General features: G+C 37.5%; 1 protein-coding gene across 1 annotated transcript in view; it reads right to left on the reverse strand.

The window, feature by feature from the left end:
- Positions 1 to 3,133: 3,133 nt before the first annotated feature.
- Positions 3,134 to 19,489, reverse strand: part of LOC121413115 (probable C-mannosyltransferase DPY19L3) — a 58,032-nt gene continuing 41,676 nt past the window's right edge. Inside the window, exons 11-16 of the mRNA XM_041605878.1 lie at positions 15,262 to 15,547; positions 14,927 to 14,983; positions 12,418 to 12,500; positions 5,559 to 5,691; positions 4,400 to 4,558; positions 3,134 to 3,517 (exon numbers count right to left, since the gene is read on the reverse strand). Of these exons, the coding sequence (XP_041461812.1) occupies positions 3,344 to 3,517; positions 4,400 to 4,558; positions 5,559 to 5,691; positions 12,418 to 12,500; positions 14,927 to 14,983; positions 15,262 to 15,547 (892 nt within the window). The 3' untranslated portion in view covers positions 3,134 to 3,343. The remainder of the gene's footprint in view (positions 3,518 to 4,399; positions 4,559 to 5,558; positions 5,692 to 12,417; positions 12,501 to 14,926; positions 14,984 to 15,261; positions 15,548 to 19,489) is intronic.

Below are 19,489 nucleotides of genomic sequence, written 5' to 3' on the forward strand. Positions count from 1 at the left end.
TAAACCTAAATATATTAAACATGACATATAAAGATAAAGTTTGTACAACTTAAATAGTATAATACATCTTATTTGAAATACTTTTCTGACTTTCACACCTACATTTTATACACTTACTTTGGAAAATTTATATATATTCAATAAACCATGTATCTTGCTTTGGTTCTAATCTGATAAAAGGAGAAGCCCCCCCTTCCTCCCCCGAAAAACAGATATAGATCTACTCAACATTTTTCTATTCGTAAAGACAGGATAATATCACATTGTACAAATGATAAAAGACTTACAGAGATATACTAATAATTGATATGTTGAGTATTACACAGGAATTATTTTGACAGTTGAAAATTGAAGACTATCCATATCTAACATGCAAACAATAATTAAAATTCAACTTTTAAATACTGAACACCTTAAAACTGAACAAATGCTTAGACATTTAAAGTTTGGCAGACCTACAGGTACCAAACACATAACTGATTTTCACAACTCTGATACTGTTTCATCCTATCTCATAAAAAGACAATTATTTACAGAATATGAATACACAAATATTTGAATAACATTAAAATTTGTATAAAAAAAACCCTGCAACAACTTTTGTTCTAATCTCAATCTTGCATAACTCCTGCAAAAATAATGTTTTGCGATCATGTTGGCTGCAATTAATTTGAAGATGCCCTTGTGGTACATATCTCTATGTATTTGGTATTAACTTTGGCACTTTGTTACACTTCAATATCATCTGAGAGATAGCAGTACAAAGTTTCATTTTCACAAGCAGTTCACTGCTTTTGACACATTTACTCTTAAATTATAATACACATATCACATGTAAGTAAACCCATGGTAGAAATTAGTTGACGGTTAATTCCCTATATTCAACCATGCATTGACTGGCATAGTTACAGCAAAAAACATTGGCATCAAACAATAAAAAAAAAAGTGGGCTGTAAACATCTTCCATCTTGAGATTTTTAAATATTTTGAGGACAACTCAGAAAAAATTCCTTTTATGGGGCATTGCAAGAAACTTGTGATCAATTGCAGGTCTATTTTCGTTCCCGAAATCAAGCATATGCCATGCAATTTGCAAATTTGTGATTAATTGCTAATCTGCTCCATGAAACAAGGAGTGTAATCTGATTTGCTAAAGTTCAAAAGTGATCAATTAACTGTAAAATTGCAACAGAATATTTGCAATCGATAGAAAATAAAATGAGTGGCAACAATCTTCTGCCGATAGATTTGAGGAAACTGTTCAGACACTATGAGGTTGCAATCATTGTCATAATATATCCCCCAATTATAAATAAATTGAAAACAATAGAAGAAACACAAAATGGCTTTGATGTTCAAGTGGCATTCCCTTTCCATTTTGGAATGAAAGTGAAATATAACAAAGTGTAGCTTCCAGGGACCATTTCATGAAAGTTGTAAGCACTAACAAGTTGTCATTATTTAATCATTACCATAGTAATGGTCAGATATCTGTGCTTCTCAGCCAAACAAACCCAAGTAAAATTGTCGGATGACAGGTGTTGATAAAATGCCTTTCCTGATTTGTCTCCTAATTTAATGAACTGCTGAATGATAAATAAAGAGTTAAATTGGTAATCTACTACTACATGCAGTAACTCTCTGATTAATAAATAAATAAATAACCGAGAATGAAAAGTTCAGCCTCTCTTATCAGCCCCTAAAGTTTATAATGAATAAATAAATAATTTTCTTTAATTTTATAACCAGGTGGGTGTTTCATAAAGCTGTCCTTAAAGCTACGCATGACTGGAACATGTTCTTAGTTCATAAATCAATGACATAGAAATATCATACAGCACAAGAAAGGTTCACCAGTCGTGCGTAAAGTCATTTGTATCTTACAAACAGCTTTATGAAACACCCACCAGGTCATGGCATAATGATTAAAAAACAATGAATCGTGATAGATCTCAATGCAAGCAAACACAAGATGCTGTAATAAGAGCATGTTAAGTCCGCTGCTCTATTCACTTTTCTTTCTTCTAAGATCGAAAAGATCACAACCTTTATACAAAAAATATTGTTAGACGGGTCAATATACGACCAAAAATACCCTTTATACCCGGAACAAACTGCAACAAATGATTTTCAGCGTTATTACTACATGTATTTGTCCTCAGGAATAACATACTAAAAATCTACCAAAATCTGCATCAGGGAAAGTGGTATTTTCAAGATGGCATCCAAGATGGCCGCCATTCACTTAAAATGGGTACAACTTATTATCCACCCTAGAATCAAATTTTGGTTCATATTCCATGGTCTAGGGGGTAAAAAATTGTTGATACAGGCTAGAGTGAATATGAACCAAAATAGGATTCTAGGGTGGGTAATGAGTGAGTTGTATCCATTTTCTGAGAATGGTGGCCATCTTGGATGCCATCTTGAAAATAACTACTTTCCGTACGCCGACTTTGGTGGACTATTAGTAGGTTATTCCCGAGGTCAAATACTACCAGAAACCCATCTATGTACTCGAGGGCCCTGCCCTAAAGAGAGTAGAAATTGATTTGAATCACAACTAATTCTAAGATTCCTATCTCTTAACTACACAATATTAGATCAGTCACGGTTTGAGTTTGATTTGAATATATTGCAACTCTTGGTAAGACATGCCCTATCTTACAAAGAGTTACGATTGATCCGATCAATCGTAACTCTATGTAAATCCATCAGTGTCATCATTTTTTCAACAGGAAATTTGCAAAATATCCTTTGTAAACAATGGAGATCACACCAAATTGTAAAGAAATCAATGAATTTATGGATACACATTCATATCTAGAATTTTTTTTTAACAAACATGCAATTTATATGTTGACTTTGCTAGCTTTTCATAGTTGCGTTTGATTGGATCAATCGCAACTCTTGGTAAGACAAAGCTCAGGTATTTAGCCATCTTTTTACCCTGTGCTAGATGAGCTGGGTCCCGTAACACAAGGGTTAGTAACTGATCATGAAAAGATATTCTGCGATGATTGCTTAGTTTTGTGTTACGGGTCCATGGGCTCCGTAACACAAAGATTAGCGATCAATCGCTATAAAATGAACTGACCAATCAATATCAATGTTACACACGCATTTGGTTTAAAATACTAACCAGGGACCAATCAGTGCGGTTCTTTCATATTTACGATTCATCGCAAACCTTTGTGTTACTGAGTCCAGGTGAAGTTTCAAAGTATATGACTCCTCTCAGGAACCGACAACTTTCTTTCCCCCTGGGCCATGTTTATACTGCTTCTTGAATAATGATTCTAGTTGAATGTAGGAAAACCGCTTTGAAAGCGGGAGCTGCGTATCAGCCCCCTTGACTCTGTGGGATGAGCTGGTAGACTCTGAAGGTCCTGTTCTGGAAGACCATCTTGAAGAACCTGACGACGTCCTGGGCCCCGCTCTGGACGGCGTCACAGAAGCGCCTGGTCTGGACCACCTTCAGGTCTGGTTCCAGGGCTGGGTTGGCCTCGCTGTAGAGCTGCACAAAGATGTGAGGGTGGATAAGGCTGGGACTATTGGGGTGTTGCAAGAATCTTGCGATCAATTGCAAGTCTATTTTTGGTCTCTAAATCAATCATATGTCTTGCAGTTAATTGCAAATTAGTGATTGATTGCTTATCTGCTCCTTGAAACAAGAACTTTAATCTGATTTGCTATAGCTAACGTTGATCTGTCAGTTGTAAAATTGCGACAGAATATTTGCAATTGATTGCAAATATTTTCTTGCAACACCCCCACGAGGACTAGTAGGCAGATTGTACTTGCATCAATACTTCAAATGCTTTTGCAGGCAAGGATAAAAATCTTGACTAAAAAACACTACTGATTATGAAACTTCATTTATTATCATTATTATTATCATTTATTTGGCCATAAAAAAAATGGAAAAATTGTACAATGCAATTACAAAAATAAAATTTGAAAGTGGGTAATTGAATATGGATAAAGTAGAAATGAAAGAAAAGAAGAGTATGGAAACTATGTTCTTTATAGCTGATTCTCTTCCTTCTTATTTCAATTTCTTTTTGCTTTATTTCATTCTTTCCCTTCCCCCTTTTTTGAAAATAATATACGCCTCTAAGAAACCTAAATTTGTAGATTATGTTTATGAATGTCCTTTCAACTAGTTCATAATATTTCCACACAAAACACGGGTAATGAGGTGAGAGTAACAGAAATTTGACTTCTTTTGATAATCTACATGTATCATATTGTGTCCTTTTTTTGTACTTGACTGAAGTAATTCAGGACATGGGAGTGGTTCATGAAACATTTTTTTTCAGTTGTTTTCACTGACAAATATTCCCTTAGCCAATCAAATGCAAAGATTTCAGTAGCTTATAACAATTCTTCAACTCACATGTCCATTCATGATATCCAGTATATCAGGAAGCCTGCATCCGACTTCTGAAGATCTTGCATAGCAGATACTGTCTTCAAGGATGATGTAATCTGTCCCCGTTGCTCTGTGGATGTTGTACACATCTTTGGCACTCCGTCTGGCGTAATACTGATACAGCTATCAAGGAAACGTACAAGTGATAACAATTATAAACTGAGTACAAATCAATCGCAATTCAGACAAGAGTGGCTCAAGAAAGTGTCTCTGTGGTTGTTATACACATCTTTGGCACTCCGTCTGGCGTAATACTGATACAGCTATCAAGGAAACGTACAAGTGATAACAATTATAAACTGAGTACAAATCAATCGCAATTCAGACAAGAGTGGCTCATGAAAGTGTCTCTGTGGATGTTGTACACGTCTCTGGCACTTCGTCTGGCATAATACTGAAACAGCTGTCAGCTTAAACTAAGAAATATAGTAAAAATCATCTTGTGAACCTGGCAGAATATGTATATGACATTTTTATAAATACTTATCCTCCATGAGTGTTCATGAACATGTACCCCCCAAAAAATCATATCTTATTTCATTGAAATGCATGAAAATTTATTTCAATTTTTCAATTTTGTAACATTTTAATAGGTTGATCGCCTCCTGCCCCATGTATCTTTTACCTAATGTACACCTATTCCTAAGATTATAGTGCTGGTCAATATTCTATTTCAGTGTTAGTTGATTATCGCCAGCACAATATCACTGATAACAGAATACATGAAATTCATTATACGTTCGTTATGAGCTGCAAGTCCGTGAGAGCAGAGAACAGAAAATGAAAGCGAGGCTTTCATTTGTGCTTGTCCGTGAAAAACGGGCATTTGGAAACCAACTTACAAAGTTCTGAGTTTGTTTACAGGATTACATAGCAACATTTTTGGTTGATAAATAGTGATTAACTTTTCATGATCGACAATATTTCGGTCATATTGTGTTACCGCGATATATCAACATAATCATAAAACTATTATTGAATTTTCAATATTCAATTCAATTTAATTATTTTATTGTCATGTTCAATGATTAAAACACAAAAGTTGTCCTCAGACTCTAATTAACAAAAGATATCCAATAATTTCTACAATATCAAAATACTGCCCAGTGCTAAGGAAACCTACCTCTAATGTTTTATCTCTAAGTTGTTTGTCCTCATAATGTGGGTGATTTGTCAGTCTTCTTCCTGTACACAATTTAACTCCTGCTAGAAGCTGCATGCTACCGCTGAATACAGCCGTCTTGGGTGTCTGCTGACTGTAAACAACAACAGAAGTTCTTTAAAATTATATAGTCACTTAAGGCGACCGCACACCTTACGATTGGTCTGCGACCCAATTTCAGAATAAAATGTGGTAGAATTTGATGGTAATATTGAGACTTGGAATATCTTACTGTGTAATGTTGTAAATAATTGTACGAATACCTGTCTTCAAATCTGTGACTATGCTATCATCCTTCTTAGAATAAAAGCGAATTTACTATCTAGTCGTAATGACGTCATAGCAGTCGTATGATTTGAAACTAATTTGGCCTTTACTCCAAAATAAAAACTTGCAATCTTTCAAAATGGTTACATTAGTATTCTTTCAATTACTTTTAACCTCAAATAAAATGATATGTTCCATTCACATTCCAAGAAAATGAGCAAAATGCGATTTGTTCCAAAATCGGATCGTGAACAGTCGTAAGGTGTGTGCTGGCCTTTATAATATATACAATGGAGCTAATAAGTTAGTGAACCCTACCAAAAAATGAACATATCTCAAGTGTTCAAGCTCTGCCATGTTTTTGATATTTAATTGTGAAGTCCAGTCATAAAGTATTACATTCAATACAGTTTGTTTTACTACTCTCGCTGAACATTGTAGAGTTGTTGTTTCAATTCAACACTGAGCATGAAGAAGTGCATTTTCTGATGGACTCACCAACGTTTTAGCACCGCTGTATGTTATTAATGATATTGTTTTGGCCCTGAGCATGAGCTACAACTTTAAAGGGTTTAAACCATTTAGGCACAAGAGATTTAATATCACCTAAGTTCGCGCGCGTTCGGAATGCTCTATTGTCTTGCTAATCCCCATAACGAACGCATTCGTAGTGCCCCCTACATACACCTGAACGCAAGGATTACTGTAAACAAAGAAGTCAATAGAAAGCGCTGAAGTACTCCGTTCACGATACCCACGAACGCAAGGATTACTAATAACAAAGGAGTCAATAGAAAGCGCTTAAGTACTCCGTTCAGAACGGAGAATGGTTCTGCTCAGCTAGAAACAGATACAGCCGGGTCCAGGGGGATTTTCCCAAGTGATTAATGTGACGAAAAAAAGCAGTTTGCCGGTGTATGGATTTGGGATTCATTGCAGATCGTTGGTGATCATTTTGAGAAATATCCTGAGTCAAAACTTCCCGCATTTTAATTCTGACGGACGTATTTCTTCATTTTTATTAAAAGGTGATCAATTACAGATGTTTTGAGTTCATGATAAGAAATTTCCCGTGTGTGAAGGGATGTCCAAACGTTGCGCTTTTTAATTTTTACGGACGATATATATATACATTTTTGTAATTTATATTGAAAGTCAATAAATTAGACATTCGTTACAAATCGTCTAACAATAATTTTAAAACATTTCTCGAGTCAGAAGGGATGTTCAAACATTGCGCTTTTTAATTTTGACGAACGTATTTCATTTAATTAAAAGTTAATCGTCAGAGAACTTAACGATGTCTGCGTTATCTCTTCGACATCGGATCAAGCGTGGAAGTCGTCCGCTAGTAATATCCTTTACATTTTTCTTCCTTAAGTCATCCTTTATTTCATACCACGACATCGTTTACATGATTGTTAAATATGTTCTGACGTCAGAAAACTAACGGTGTCGGCTAAATCTCTACGAAATCAGACAAGGCGAGGAGGTCGTCCGCTAGTTTATCCTTGACATTTTTCTTCCCGTGGGTATCATTTATTTCATACTCTGACATCGTTTTCGTGATCATAAAATAGGTTCTGACGTCAGACAAAACGATGTCGGCGCTATCTCTCCGACATTAGATGAGGCACGGAGGTCGTCCGCTCGTTTATCCTTGATATTTTTCTTCCCGTGGGTATCATTTATTTCATACTTTGACACGTTTACGTAATCATAAAATAGGTTCTAACGTCAGACAACTTAATGATGTAGGCGCTATCTCTACGACATCGGATCAGGCACGGAGGTAGTCCGCTAGTTTATCCTTGACATTTTTCTTCCCGTGGGTATCCTTTATTTCATACCCTGACATCGTTTACGTGATCATAAAATAGGTTTTGACGTCAGAGAATTTCACGATGTTGGCGCTATCTCTACGACATCGGATCAGGCGCGGAGGTCGTCCGCTATTTCATCCTTTTCATTTTTTTCTGTGGTCATCATTTATTTCATACTCTGACAATATTTACATGATCGTTATGACGTCAGATAACTTAACGATATTAGCGCTCTCTCTACGACATCGGATAAGACGCGGAGGTCGTCCGCTACTTTATCCATGATATTTTTCTTCCCGTGGTAATCATTTATTTCACACCCTAACATCGTTTACGTGATCATAAAATAGGTTTTGACGTCAGACAACTTAATGATGTAGGCGCTATCTCTACGACATCGGATCAGGCACGGAGGTCGTCCGCTAGTTTATCCTTGACATTTTTCTTCCCGTGGGTATCCTTTATTTCATACCCTGACATCGTTTACGTGATCATAAAATAGGTTTTGACGTCAGAGAATTTCACGATGTTGGCGCTATCTCTACGACATCGGATCAGGCGCGGAGGTCGTCCGCTATTTCATCCTTTTCATTTTTTTTCTGTGGTCATCATTTATTTCATACTGTGACAATATTTACATGATCGTTATGACGTCAGATAACTTAACAATATTAGCGCTCTCTCTACGACATCGGATCAGACGCGGAGGTCGTCCGCTAGTTTATCCTTGATATTTTTCTTCCCGTGGGTATCCTTTATTTCATACCCTGACATCGTTTACGTGATCATAAAATAGTTTTCACGTCAGAGAACTTCACGATGTTGGCGCTACGACATCGGATCAGGCGCGGAGGTCGTCCGCTATTTTATCCTTTTCATTTTTTTTTCTGTGGTCATCATTTATTTCATACTCTGACATTATTTACATGATCGTTATGACGTCAGAGAACTTAACGATATTAGCGCTGTCTCTACGACATCGGATCAGGCGCGTAAGTCGTCCGCTACTTTATCCTTGATATTTTTCTTCCCGTGGTAATCATTTATTTCACACCCTGACATCGTGTACGTGATCATAAAATAGGTTCTGACGTCAGAGAGCTTGACGATTTCGGGGAGGGGGGGGGGGGGGGGTTGAGGCCGATATTCTACACTTAAGTTTTAAAACTTTTAATCGAGAAGCATCAAGAAGAAGAGATATGTGTATATTGTGGGAGGATAGATAGTAAATCACACAATTATGTCAAAATTATAATTTCCTCATTTCATTATTCAGAATTACGCTCTGCACAGACAATCATCTTTGAATTTAATATCCTATACTGTTAAACCTTCATTTTTCATGCCGTGTCGGATCGAGAAAAAGCGAGACTCATATTTGGATGGAAGATGACTATGATTTCCCAATGCAAATTACATGTCGTTAAAATATCCTCCGATGTCGGAGTAAGAATTTATCAAAACAGCAATGTCGAATTTTAGGGTTTTGGGGGGAAATGGTTTCATTCAACAACGATCATGGTTATGAAAATCCCAAGAAAAAAACATTGGTCACAATGATATGCCTATGTATAAATGAGTGATCATTATCTCCTACTCCCTCGCTTTTCTCTGTATACTTGTTATTAGTGGGATTTATCCTGCTCAAATATATTCGACCCCCCCCCCCTTCTACCCACTGGATTAGAAGTTCTGTTAAAACCCAAACAATTATGACCCGAATCCGCGTCAAAGGAGATTCATATGTTCGCTCACAATAACATACACTTTGATTTCATTTATACCTTAAGAATCACTACAAATCCCCGGCCGCGGCACCTATGTTCGTGAGCAAGGCATTTAATCCGCAGTGTTCTTTTATCCTGCATTCAAATAAATGAAAAAGCTATACACATTGTTGGTAACTAGATTTGGGTACTTAATTGTTAAAGGGGGAGGTCGCCTTTAGCAGTATGATATTGTTCTCCTGATCTAATGTCGGAGAGATAGCGCCGACATCGTTTTGTCTGACGTCAGAACCTATTTTATAATCACGTAAACGATGTCAGAGTATGAAATAAATGATACCCACGGGAATAAAAATATCAACGAAAAACTAGCGGACGACCTCCGCGCCTGATCTAATGTCGGAGAGAGCGCCGACATCGTTAAGTTGTCTGACGTCAGAACCTATTTTATGATCACGTAAACGATGTCAGGGTATGAAATAAATGGTACCCACGGGAAGAAAAATATCAAGAATAAACTAGCGGACGACCTCCGAGCCTGATCTAATGTCGGAGAGATAGCGTTGACATCGTTAAGTTGTCTGACGTCAGAACCTATTTTATGATCACGTAAACGATGTCAGAGTATGAAATAAATGATACCCACGGGAATAAAAATATCAACGAAAAACTAGCGGACGACCTCCGCGCCTGATCTAATATCGGAGAGAGCGCCGACATCGTTTTGTCTGACGTCAGAACCTATTTTATGATCACGTAAACGATGTCAGGGTATGAAATAAATGGTACCCACGGGAAGAAAAATATCAAGAATAAACTAGCGGACGACCTCCGAGCCTGATCTAATGTCGGAGAGATAGCGCCGACATCGTTTTGTCTGACGTCAGAACCTATTTTATAATCACGTAAACGATGTCAGAGTATGAAATAAATGATACCCACGGGAAGAAAAATATCAAGGAAAAACTAGCGAACGACCTCCGCGCCTGATCTAATGGCGGAGAGATAGCGCCGACATCGTTAAGTTGTCTGACGCCAGAACCTATTTTATGATCATGTAAACGATGTCAGGGTATGAAATAAATGGTACCCACGGGAAGAAAAATATCAAGAATAAACTAGCGGACGACCTCCGAGCCTGATCTAATGTCGGAGAGATAGCGCCGACATCGTTTTGTCTGACGTCAGAACCTATTTTATAATCACGTAAACGATGTCAGAGTATGAAATAAATGATACCCACGGGAATAAAAATATCAACGAAAAACTAGCGGACGACCTCCGCGCCTGATCTAATGTCGGAGAGAGCGCCGACATCGTTAAGTTGTCTGACGTCAGAACCTATTTTATGATCACGTAAACGATGTAAGGGTATGAAATAAATGGTACCCCCGGGAAGAAAAATATCAAGAATAAACTAGCGGACGACCTCCGAGCCTGATCTAATGTCGGAGAGATAGCGTTGACATCGTTAAGTTGTCTGACGTCAGAACCTATTTTATGATCACGTAAACGATGTCAGAGTATGAAATAAATGATACCCACGGGAAGAAAAATATCAAGGAAAAACTAGCGAACGACCTCCGCGCCTGATCTAATGGCGGAGAGATAGCGCCGACATCGTTAAGTTGTCTGACGCCAGAACCTATTTTATGATCATGTAAACGATGTCAGGGTATGAAATAAATGATACCCACGGGAAGAAAAATATCAAGAATAAACTAGCGGACGACCTCCGAGCCTGATCTAATGGCGGAGAGATAGCGCCGACATCGTTAAGTTGTGTGACGTCCGAACCTATTTTATGATCACGTAAACGATGACAGGGTATGAAATAAATGATACCCATGGGAAGAAAAATGTCAAGGATGAACTAGCGGCCGACTTTCTCGTCGGACCTGGTGTCGCAGAGATAGCGCCGACATCGTTAAGTTGTCTGACTATCAACTTTTAATAAAATGAAATACGTTCGTCAAAATTAAAAAGCGCAAAGTTTGGACATCCCTTCTAACTCGAGAAATGTCTTAAAATCATTGTTAGACGATTTGTAAGGAATGTATGATTTATTGACTTTAAATATAAATGAAAAAAATACAGTCCGTCAAAATAAAAAAGCGCAAAGTTTGGACACTCCTTTATACACGGGAAATGTCTTAAAATTCTCGACAAACGATCTGTACTGAATGTCAAAATTGTTATAAATGAACAAATACGCCCGTCGAAATTAAAAAGGGGAAGGTTGATAATAAACTTTCAATATGAATGAATAAATACAAGGATGCGTGTTTATTCGTCCAACTTAAGAAGTGCTCAAAGTTTGATCATCCCTTTTTATTCGGGAAATGCTCAGCGTTGTAGTAAGAAATCTCTATCAAGGCTTGAATTAATCACCACGTTCGCATGTATTCATTCATTAATAATCCGACCGTTCGCTTTGCCGTTCAGTGACACCCCCTTTTGTGCGAGAAGACAATGAAAATCAATACTCTTCTCGGCTCACTCCTTCAGTAGAATTCTGAACGTGAGTGAACTTGAACGAACGGGGTCTATTGTCTACTTTTTTAATCCCCGTTCAGAGCGCATTCCGAACGCGCGCGAACTTAGGTGATATTAAATCTCTTGTGCCTTAAAGCTGTACGTAAGAGCGACTTTAAGAATGACTGGTGATCCTCTCTTTAAATGGTATACAACATTGGCGATGGTTTAGCACGTAAGAAAGGTTCACCAGTCTTTTTTAATTCGCTCTAAACTTACAAACAGCTTTATGAAACGGCCCCCTGGGTAGAGAATGGCAATGTAGATAAACGCCATGGCAAAGGAGCACCATTGAAAAAGTGGTACATGTAAACTCCAGCTAGAGCCGGGGTCATAATACTTGCACTTTGTATCTTCGAGCGAAAAGCGTGATATAAATCCAGCTTTTATCATTATAATTCTTGCTTCATTTCCAATATCTGTTTACATTTCATAATTCTCTTTAGTTTGACTTTAAATAATACAAACCTAATCCAGTTCATAAGCTCTACTGTATCTGGATCATAGAATTCCCTGAGATTGTTCAGTTCAGCAGACATCTCTGGATAACACTGAATATTAAAAAAAATAATGAGAGTTATAAAAATAAAGAAAAAAAATAAGGACAATAACAAATGCCTAAAACATCAGAATAAATCTTACAACTTTTTCAAATTTGTATAGCGCATGTATCCACCTTGCTACATGTAGGTGCTCAAGGCGCTCCTATATTACCCCGGCAAAGCTAATCTACCAATTCCGGTGCTCAAAGCTTTTTAAGAAATTACTCCCTGCTGGTACCCATTTTTTCCACATTGATTGAGTGCAGCACACTGTGGATAAATTTCTTTCTGAAGAAAAACACACCATGGCTAAGATTCGAACCCATGACCCTCTGATTGAAAAGCGAGAGTCAGAACCACTAGACCACTACGCACCCACAACCTTTCATCCAGGGACAAAAATAAGAAAAGTCAAGTTGCTATATTTAAAACCAAACTAATGTTGCATCAAAAATGATCTCATGACAAAGTCTTGAAAAACCAAGGCTGTCACTGTACCATTATATTGTACATGTAGATCTATTATTACTGGGAAAAAGACCCTACACCATGGCAGGAAAGCCATGCTTATTTTGCTTATTTCTCTGCATTTACACATTCTTTACCAAGAAACATTTAATGAAAGCCGCAGATAATAATACCGATGATATAGGCCTATATTCTGAGTCAGGTTTAATTCAAACTCAGGGGACCGTTTCATCAACATTTTTGTCCGACAAGTTGCCAGGTCTGACATCTTTCCTTGATGTGCATGATAAAAAACTTCCATTTGAGAACACTATACCCCAGTTCCCCTTCTCATCAATTCTCTTCTCCAGCCGTAACTGCCTCAAGAAAGCAATTTAAGTATCAAAACACCTGTTTCTTGACGTTGGTCCGAAGATAAAACAACAGCCCGGCATATACAGTCACAGCAGGGGGCCACACACGATGGGATGCATGCGCAGCGCTGAGTGCGGTCCCTGTAAGCATGCCGTCATTTTTATTCGCTTACTTTCCTTATTCCGAGGTCGATTTTCTTCGTTCGAAATTGAAAATGGACTAACATTGGGTTACTGAATACAATATGCCTTTGAAAACATGATTAAATATGGAATACAATAATTTCATTCCGAAGGTCCTACTACAGGCAGAGAAGTCTTACGTAATAGCGCAGCTGTTGTTTATCTTTTCGTCCTTTGCTCAACGCTCATATACTGGCCTGTGGGGGTGAAATTGAGACAGCGGGGATTACCCCTGGATTACTTGGCCAAGCGCGGTTGATAAGGGCTTGGAAATGATTTTTAGGAGATCCAAATGGAAAATGGGGTACAACACCGCAGTTCGCAATCCAAACTGCGGTATTGTTTCAAAGGGAAGTTTGACGTAATGGGATTGGTTGAGAAGCACTGTTCCTATGTTAACCGTCAGATAAAATGGGACTTGTCGGATAAAACGTGAACACTCCCCTGGTCTAAAGTTGTGGTTTAACTATGGATAGCCAATTGTGACAAATTTCTAACAGTACAGGTTCGTAGTATCAGCTTTATATTTGACTCTTAAATTATTCTTTAACTGTCTGGGAAGGATAGATACGGTATTTAATTGTTTATCATTAAAGAATTAGGAAAGAGCACAGTAAACATAAAAAATATCCTTACGTGAACAAATTTTGACGTGTTTGGCTTCCTATAATTTCACCAGAGTCAGACCAACCTCAGAATACGGGCAGTAAGGCCTGGTCTCACCGCCCGAGTGTTGTTGAAGTGGTCGTGGAGTGGAGAGAAAAAAAATCATCACCACTCGCTACCGTTCACCATTTTCGATTTCGATTGTTATTATTTTGTTTTCGATTTTTTCCCCAATTTTGTGAACGAAATTCGACCCTCTCTCCCTACCACTCCACGACCGCTCCAACAACGCTCGGGCGGTGTGACCAGGCCTTTAGTGTATTCTTGTGCACATACATGTATCAGCCCTGTTAGGTAATTCAGGCCCTTGTGTTACACTGGCTAAGCTTGGGGTAAATAACTGCTTATCAATTCTGTTTAAGAACCAGAAATTTGACATGTCCAAAGGACACAGATGCCCCCGCTTATCGCAATCAGAAATTCATTCAATATGATTGAACTTAATCGTGCAGAAACCAATACGCAAATATATCTATATAACATGAACAAATTTAGACCTTTGACCTAAAGACTCATCCTTTCTATAATCATCTCTGATAGAAGATATGAGTCACGCCATTTGATGTGACCTGACTGTACTTTGGTGTCATCTACCCAGACACCAAACAATTTGAATATCTGGTGAATATTTCCAAAGTTATCATGCAGAAACCAACTCGCATATATAATGAACTTTGACCATAGACCTTGATGAGGGGCAATGCTTAATGCCCCCTCCGGACTTTGTCTACAGGGGCATTAAATCTTAATATACTTGGAGCTTACCACATAGAAGGCCACTGCAATGATAGCTACTCCAACCCCATGACGTACACATTGAATCTGGAGGAGAAAAAAGAGGCATTGTTAGATAACGCTTTATACATTTTTGTATGCTTTCCAAATTCAGAAAGTGTAATGATTAATTTAAGTTAAATGGCTTTCATTCCAGAGAAGCTCAACCTATTGCATATAAATGTTATGATTTGTTTCAATTCCTGATCCTACTGTACATGTAAATTGCATTATCTCTCATTAAAAAAGAAAACAGTAAATGGAAATTCTGTATCCTATTGGGTAACTGATACCTGTTCAAATTAAAAGAGCAAAAAACATCTCACCGTTGTTTCTGACTTGCATCCCACCTTCCCTAGCAACCATCTCCATAGCGATGCATTGCCGATACCAAACGCCGCCAGGACGCACATCTGCGGGGTCCAGACGAACTTCATCCGGACCACCAACAAGGCCATGAGACCAAAGGGGATCGTCTGGAGGGTGTGGTAGGCTAGGTCCGGTCTGCATAGGATTGTACTATCGGATGGAGGATCGGGAGAAGGGGAGGAGGAGGTGGCAGGTTGGTGGATGTCATCATCTTTCTTGCCAGCAGATATCCTGGATTCAAGGCTTTAATAAAACAGAAAGTACTATTAAGAAAATTTTTCTGATAATAGTAATATATTATGAAGAACTGACAAGAAATGGAAGGAAAGAAGAATGGGGAAAAACTGTGGCTGGATGTAAATATTATTGAAATATAATAATAATAATAATAATAATAATAGCGGCATATTTACCCAGGGTAGCCACTTCAGTTCCGAAAACTGTTCTCCCAGCGGGCCCTGCTATTATTACCCCGGCTTTAGCACGGCTACCTTGATATTTGACCAATCTTCAATACCAGTTGAAAGTGATGGGATGATGACATAAAATAATCATTTTGAAACAAGAAATATGAATATGAAATTGCTATAGTAAGGGGGGGGGACTGGGAGGTGGCAGGATGAGAAATATTTCAAAATAAAGGAGGAAGTGTAGAAAATCAAATTAGAAAGTTCAAGAGAAATAACTGGAAGAGTAGAATTATGTGGATGAGATGAAGATGAAAAGAAAGAAGAGGAGAGAAAGAAAAAGAAGAGGGAGGGAAGGAAGAGGAAGAAGGGAGAAGACAGGGAGGAGAAGAAGAAGGAGGAGAAGAAGAAGAAGAAGGAAGAGGAGAAGAAGGAGAAGGAAGAGGAGGAAGAGAAGAAGAAGGAGGAGGAGGAAGAGAAGAAGAAGGAGGAGGAAGAGAAGAAGAAGGATGAGAAGAAGAGGAAGAACAATAAGAGAGGGAGAAGAAGAAGAAGAGGAAGGAGAAGGATGAAGAGGAGAAGAAGGAGAAGGAGGAGAAGAAGAAGGAGAAGAAGTAGAAAAACAAGGAGAATAAGAGAGAAGAGAGTTATATGAGGTAAAGATACTGGAGGGTGTGTAAATGAAGAGAGAAAATGATGGAGATGTGTTACATTTAAGCATTCCATGACAGCTCTACTTATTCATATAATCAGCTGGTGTCTCAATATATATGTAAATGATAGCAATAATCAGCTGATAGGAAGGTATATATTCTTGTAGCATCCATAGCAATAAGGATGACTACATCATTAGTCATCATGTTATCAGCTTAGAAATTCTCTCGATAGTTTCAAGTCATGCACTTGTGCGAATGCAGTCGGAAAAAGGGCAGATTTGTTCTTGAGATAAAGGGTTTTAACAACAATACTTGTGATACATTTGAAGTGTCCCCTATGAGATTGAATACTGGTTATAAAAAAGGAATATAGTACATAGCAAACAATCTTTAAATATACAGTCTGGAAAGTAATCATTAGACCATGTAGCACATGGGCGCTTAATAGGAAAGTGATCTAAAAATTGGTTCCCAAACTGTATTCAACCCTTGACTTTTTTTTTCAAATATGAATACTATATTCTGTACATAATTAAGTTGTATGCATTTCGTATTTGTGATACTCTGTGTAAAGAAAAAAAGAAAAAGAACAGCTATAACAAGAAGAAACATATCTGTTCGTCAGGATACTGTATGTCTGTATGCATCACCAAATCTATACGGAATGCACTGTATCACAATGCAGACTTATATTTTACATCACTTAAAATAGATACCATTCCCTCTTGATAAAGGACATGATAGATTATGACAAGCTTTCACAAGTTTCTACGGTTTAAGCATATTTTTAAGCAAATACACACAATACCTAACTACAACTGACCAGCATTAATTCATCTTTACTCTTAGAAACTTCAAGTATCTCCAACCTTCTACACCATAATTATATATAATTTTCAGATTAGCAGCACAAAAATACACAAAGAATATTGCTGCTGGAATTTTACTTCAAAGTTATCCCAAGGTCAGGTGAGACACTTTCAATAGCTTTCATTATATCCCTCAGGGTGATAGTCTTCCCTAAGTCCCTCCCTCAAGGCAATAGTTTTGACTATTTCCCTATGACAAGACATCATTACATAGTGATTGGTCTGTTTGACAAGTCTGGTCATCTAATATTGTGTGAATTAATCAATACTAAATGCAGGCCTTGATGACTAATCATTCACACAGGCTATTCAACTCTCTTCTCCCCTCTGTATCACCCTACCATCTTCTGTCAGTCTCAGAGTTAGGCCTGTTTTAGACATTATGTTTTTCTTTTTTTTTTCTTTTTATTCTGAAATCTCAAAATTTATTCTTATTATGTTTTTTTTTAAATTGTCATCCTGCCAATTGTTAATATTCTGATTCTTGATGATTTCTCATAAAACATAAAATATAATTATATCAAACTGTTTCCCTATAATCATTACAGATATACTGTTTTACCTACTTTTTCGGCAATACAGATAACAGAAAAAATCATGAAATTCATGAATACGGCATTCATAGAATTTCACTGAAAATAAAAATTTTCAGGCAAAAATTTGTATGAAAATAGCAAAAAAAAGTCTAATCAAAATCCAATGATGATAACTAGATGTACAGATTTGACAAGAGTGCATGATCTGTAATACAGTATATATGATACCAATTCCTTCTTTATTATTATCATTTACTAAAAATTAGCGTATTCTAGGTACTCAAGACCATCTTGATTGCTTTACTCGCTAGCTTGCATACTTTGTTAATTCATATTTCATCTACCCCCCCCCCCCCCCCCGATCTGATGAAAGGGGTATTAGTTACAGGTTCATTGACCATAGAACTGAAAAAATATAATGTATCTTGTGTACCGAAGCAAAGCAAATGTCTCTCGGTCATTGAGCGATACCCATTAACTTCATGCTGTCTCCTATCGTGGCAGCAATTTACTGCCCTTGATGATGCAGCATTAATGGGTGTGTTTACACTGTACATGTAGATCATGGCAAAACCCATTGTTTTGAAAGACGTTTCATGGAAGCACAGTTGCTTCGGTTCCATGACATTTACTCCGGGGACAATTGCTCTGCTCTAAATGAAAAAAAAACACCCTGGGTTTAACACTATAATAATAATAATAATAATAATAGCGGCATATTTACCCAGGGTAGCCACTTCAGTTCCGAAAACTGTTCTCCCAGCGGGCCCTGCTATTATTACCCCGGCTTTAGCACGGCTACCTTGATCGGGCGCTCGAGCATTCGAGGAATTTCTTCCTACCGGGTACCCATTCACCTCACCTCACCTGATATACCATATCATAAACCTGACCCTAAACCTACTTGTAACAAAAGACCTATTGCAACCCCAAACCTTACTCTACATCTCAAGACGATATCAAGCCCGGAGGAATTGTCGCAAGAGCAAATGTCTTGTCACCAGTTGCTTCTTGCAGATGCAAAAGAAATATGTACCTTGCTCAATCAAGATTATCATTAGAGAGCTACATTATGAATAATTACGATAGTCTTTTCCATCACTACATACAGTACTACATTTTTTCTATCTTTTCTACAACTTATTTTTGCAGTTTTATTTTTGTAAAAAAAATGTGTGTAGTCCCATACCTTCTTATGAGTATGGTTCAGATTCTTTTATGAAAACATCTTGGGCCAAAATTTTGTTTGGTATTTAGGAGACTCTATGAATTTTAACTAATACATAGACCTCAACTGTAGAGCATTTATAGATTAAATTTTGGGAGATGTCTGATAATTCATAAGATTGCACAAAAAGAAAATTTCTACAACGTAAAGAAGCTACAGAACACGTTTCAATGACAAACTTAAATAACCAGTGTAAATATAAGATCTCACTCCAATTGAACAAATTGGGAGCTGTAAAGTTGAAGCCAACAATTATTACACTCTGAGGTGAGTACCTATGCTGTCCAAAAAACAATTTACCATTTACCAAGAATTATAAAAAACACATAAAATGTTCTTCCACTTAAAAACGCCATAACCATACCTCACATCATTAATTCACGCTTTAAACCTTTGACTGAACACACCCTGTTTGAGTGGTTACCGATGCATTAAGGTGATGTACATGTAAGTCACCATCCATTGCAATAACATTAAAGATAAATTCCA

The sequence above is a fragment of the Lytechinus variegatus genome, chromosome 4 (genome assembly GCF_018143015.1).
Source record: "Lytechinus variegatus isolate NC3 chromosome 4, Lvar_3.0, whole genome shotgun sequence".
In the NCBI taxonomy this organism is placed as follows: domain Eukaryota; kingdom Metazoa; phylum Echinodermata; class Echinoidea; order Temnopleuroida; family Toxopneustidae; genus Lytechinus; species Lytechinus variegatus.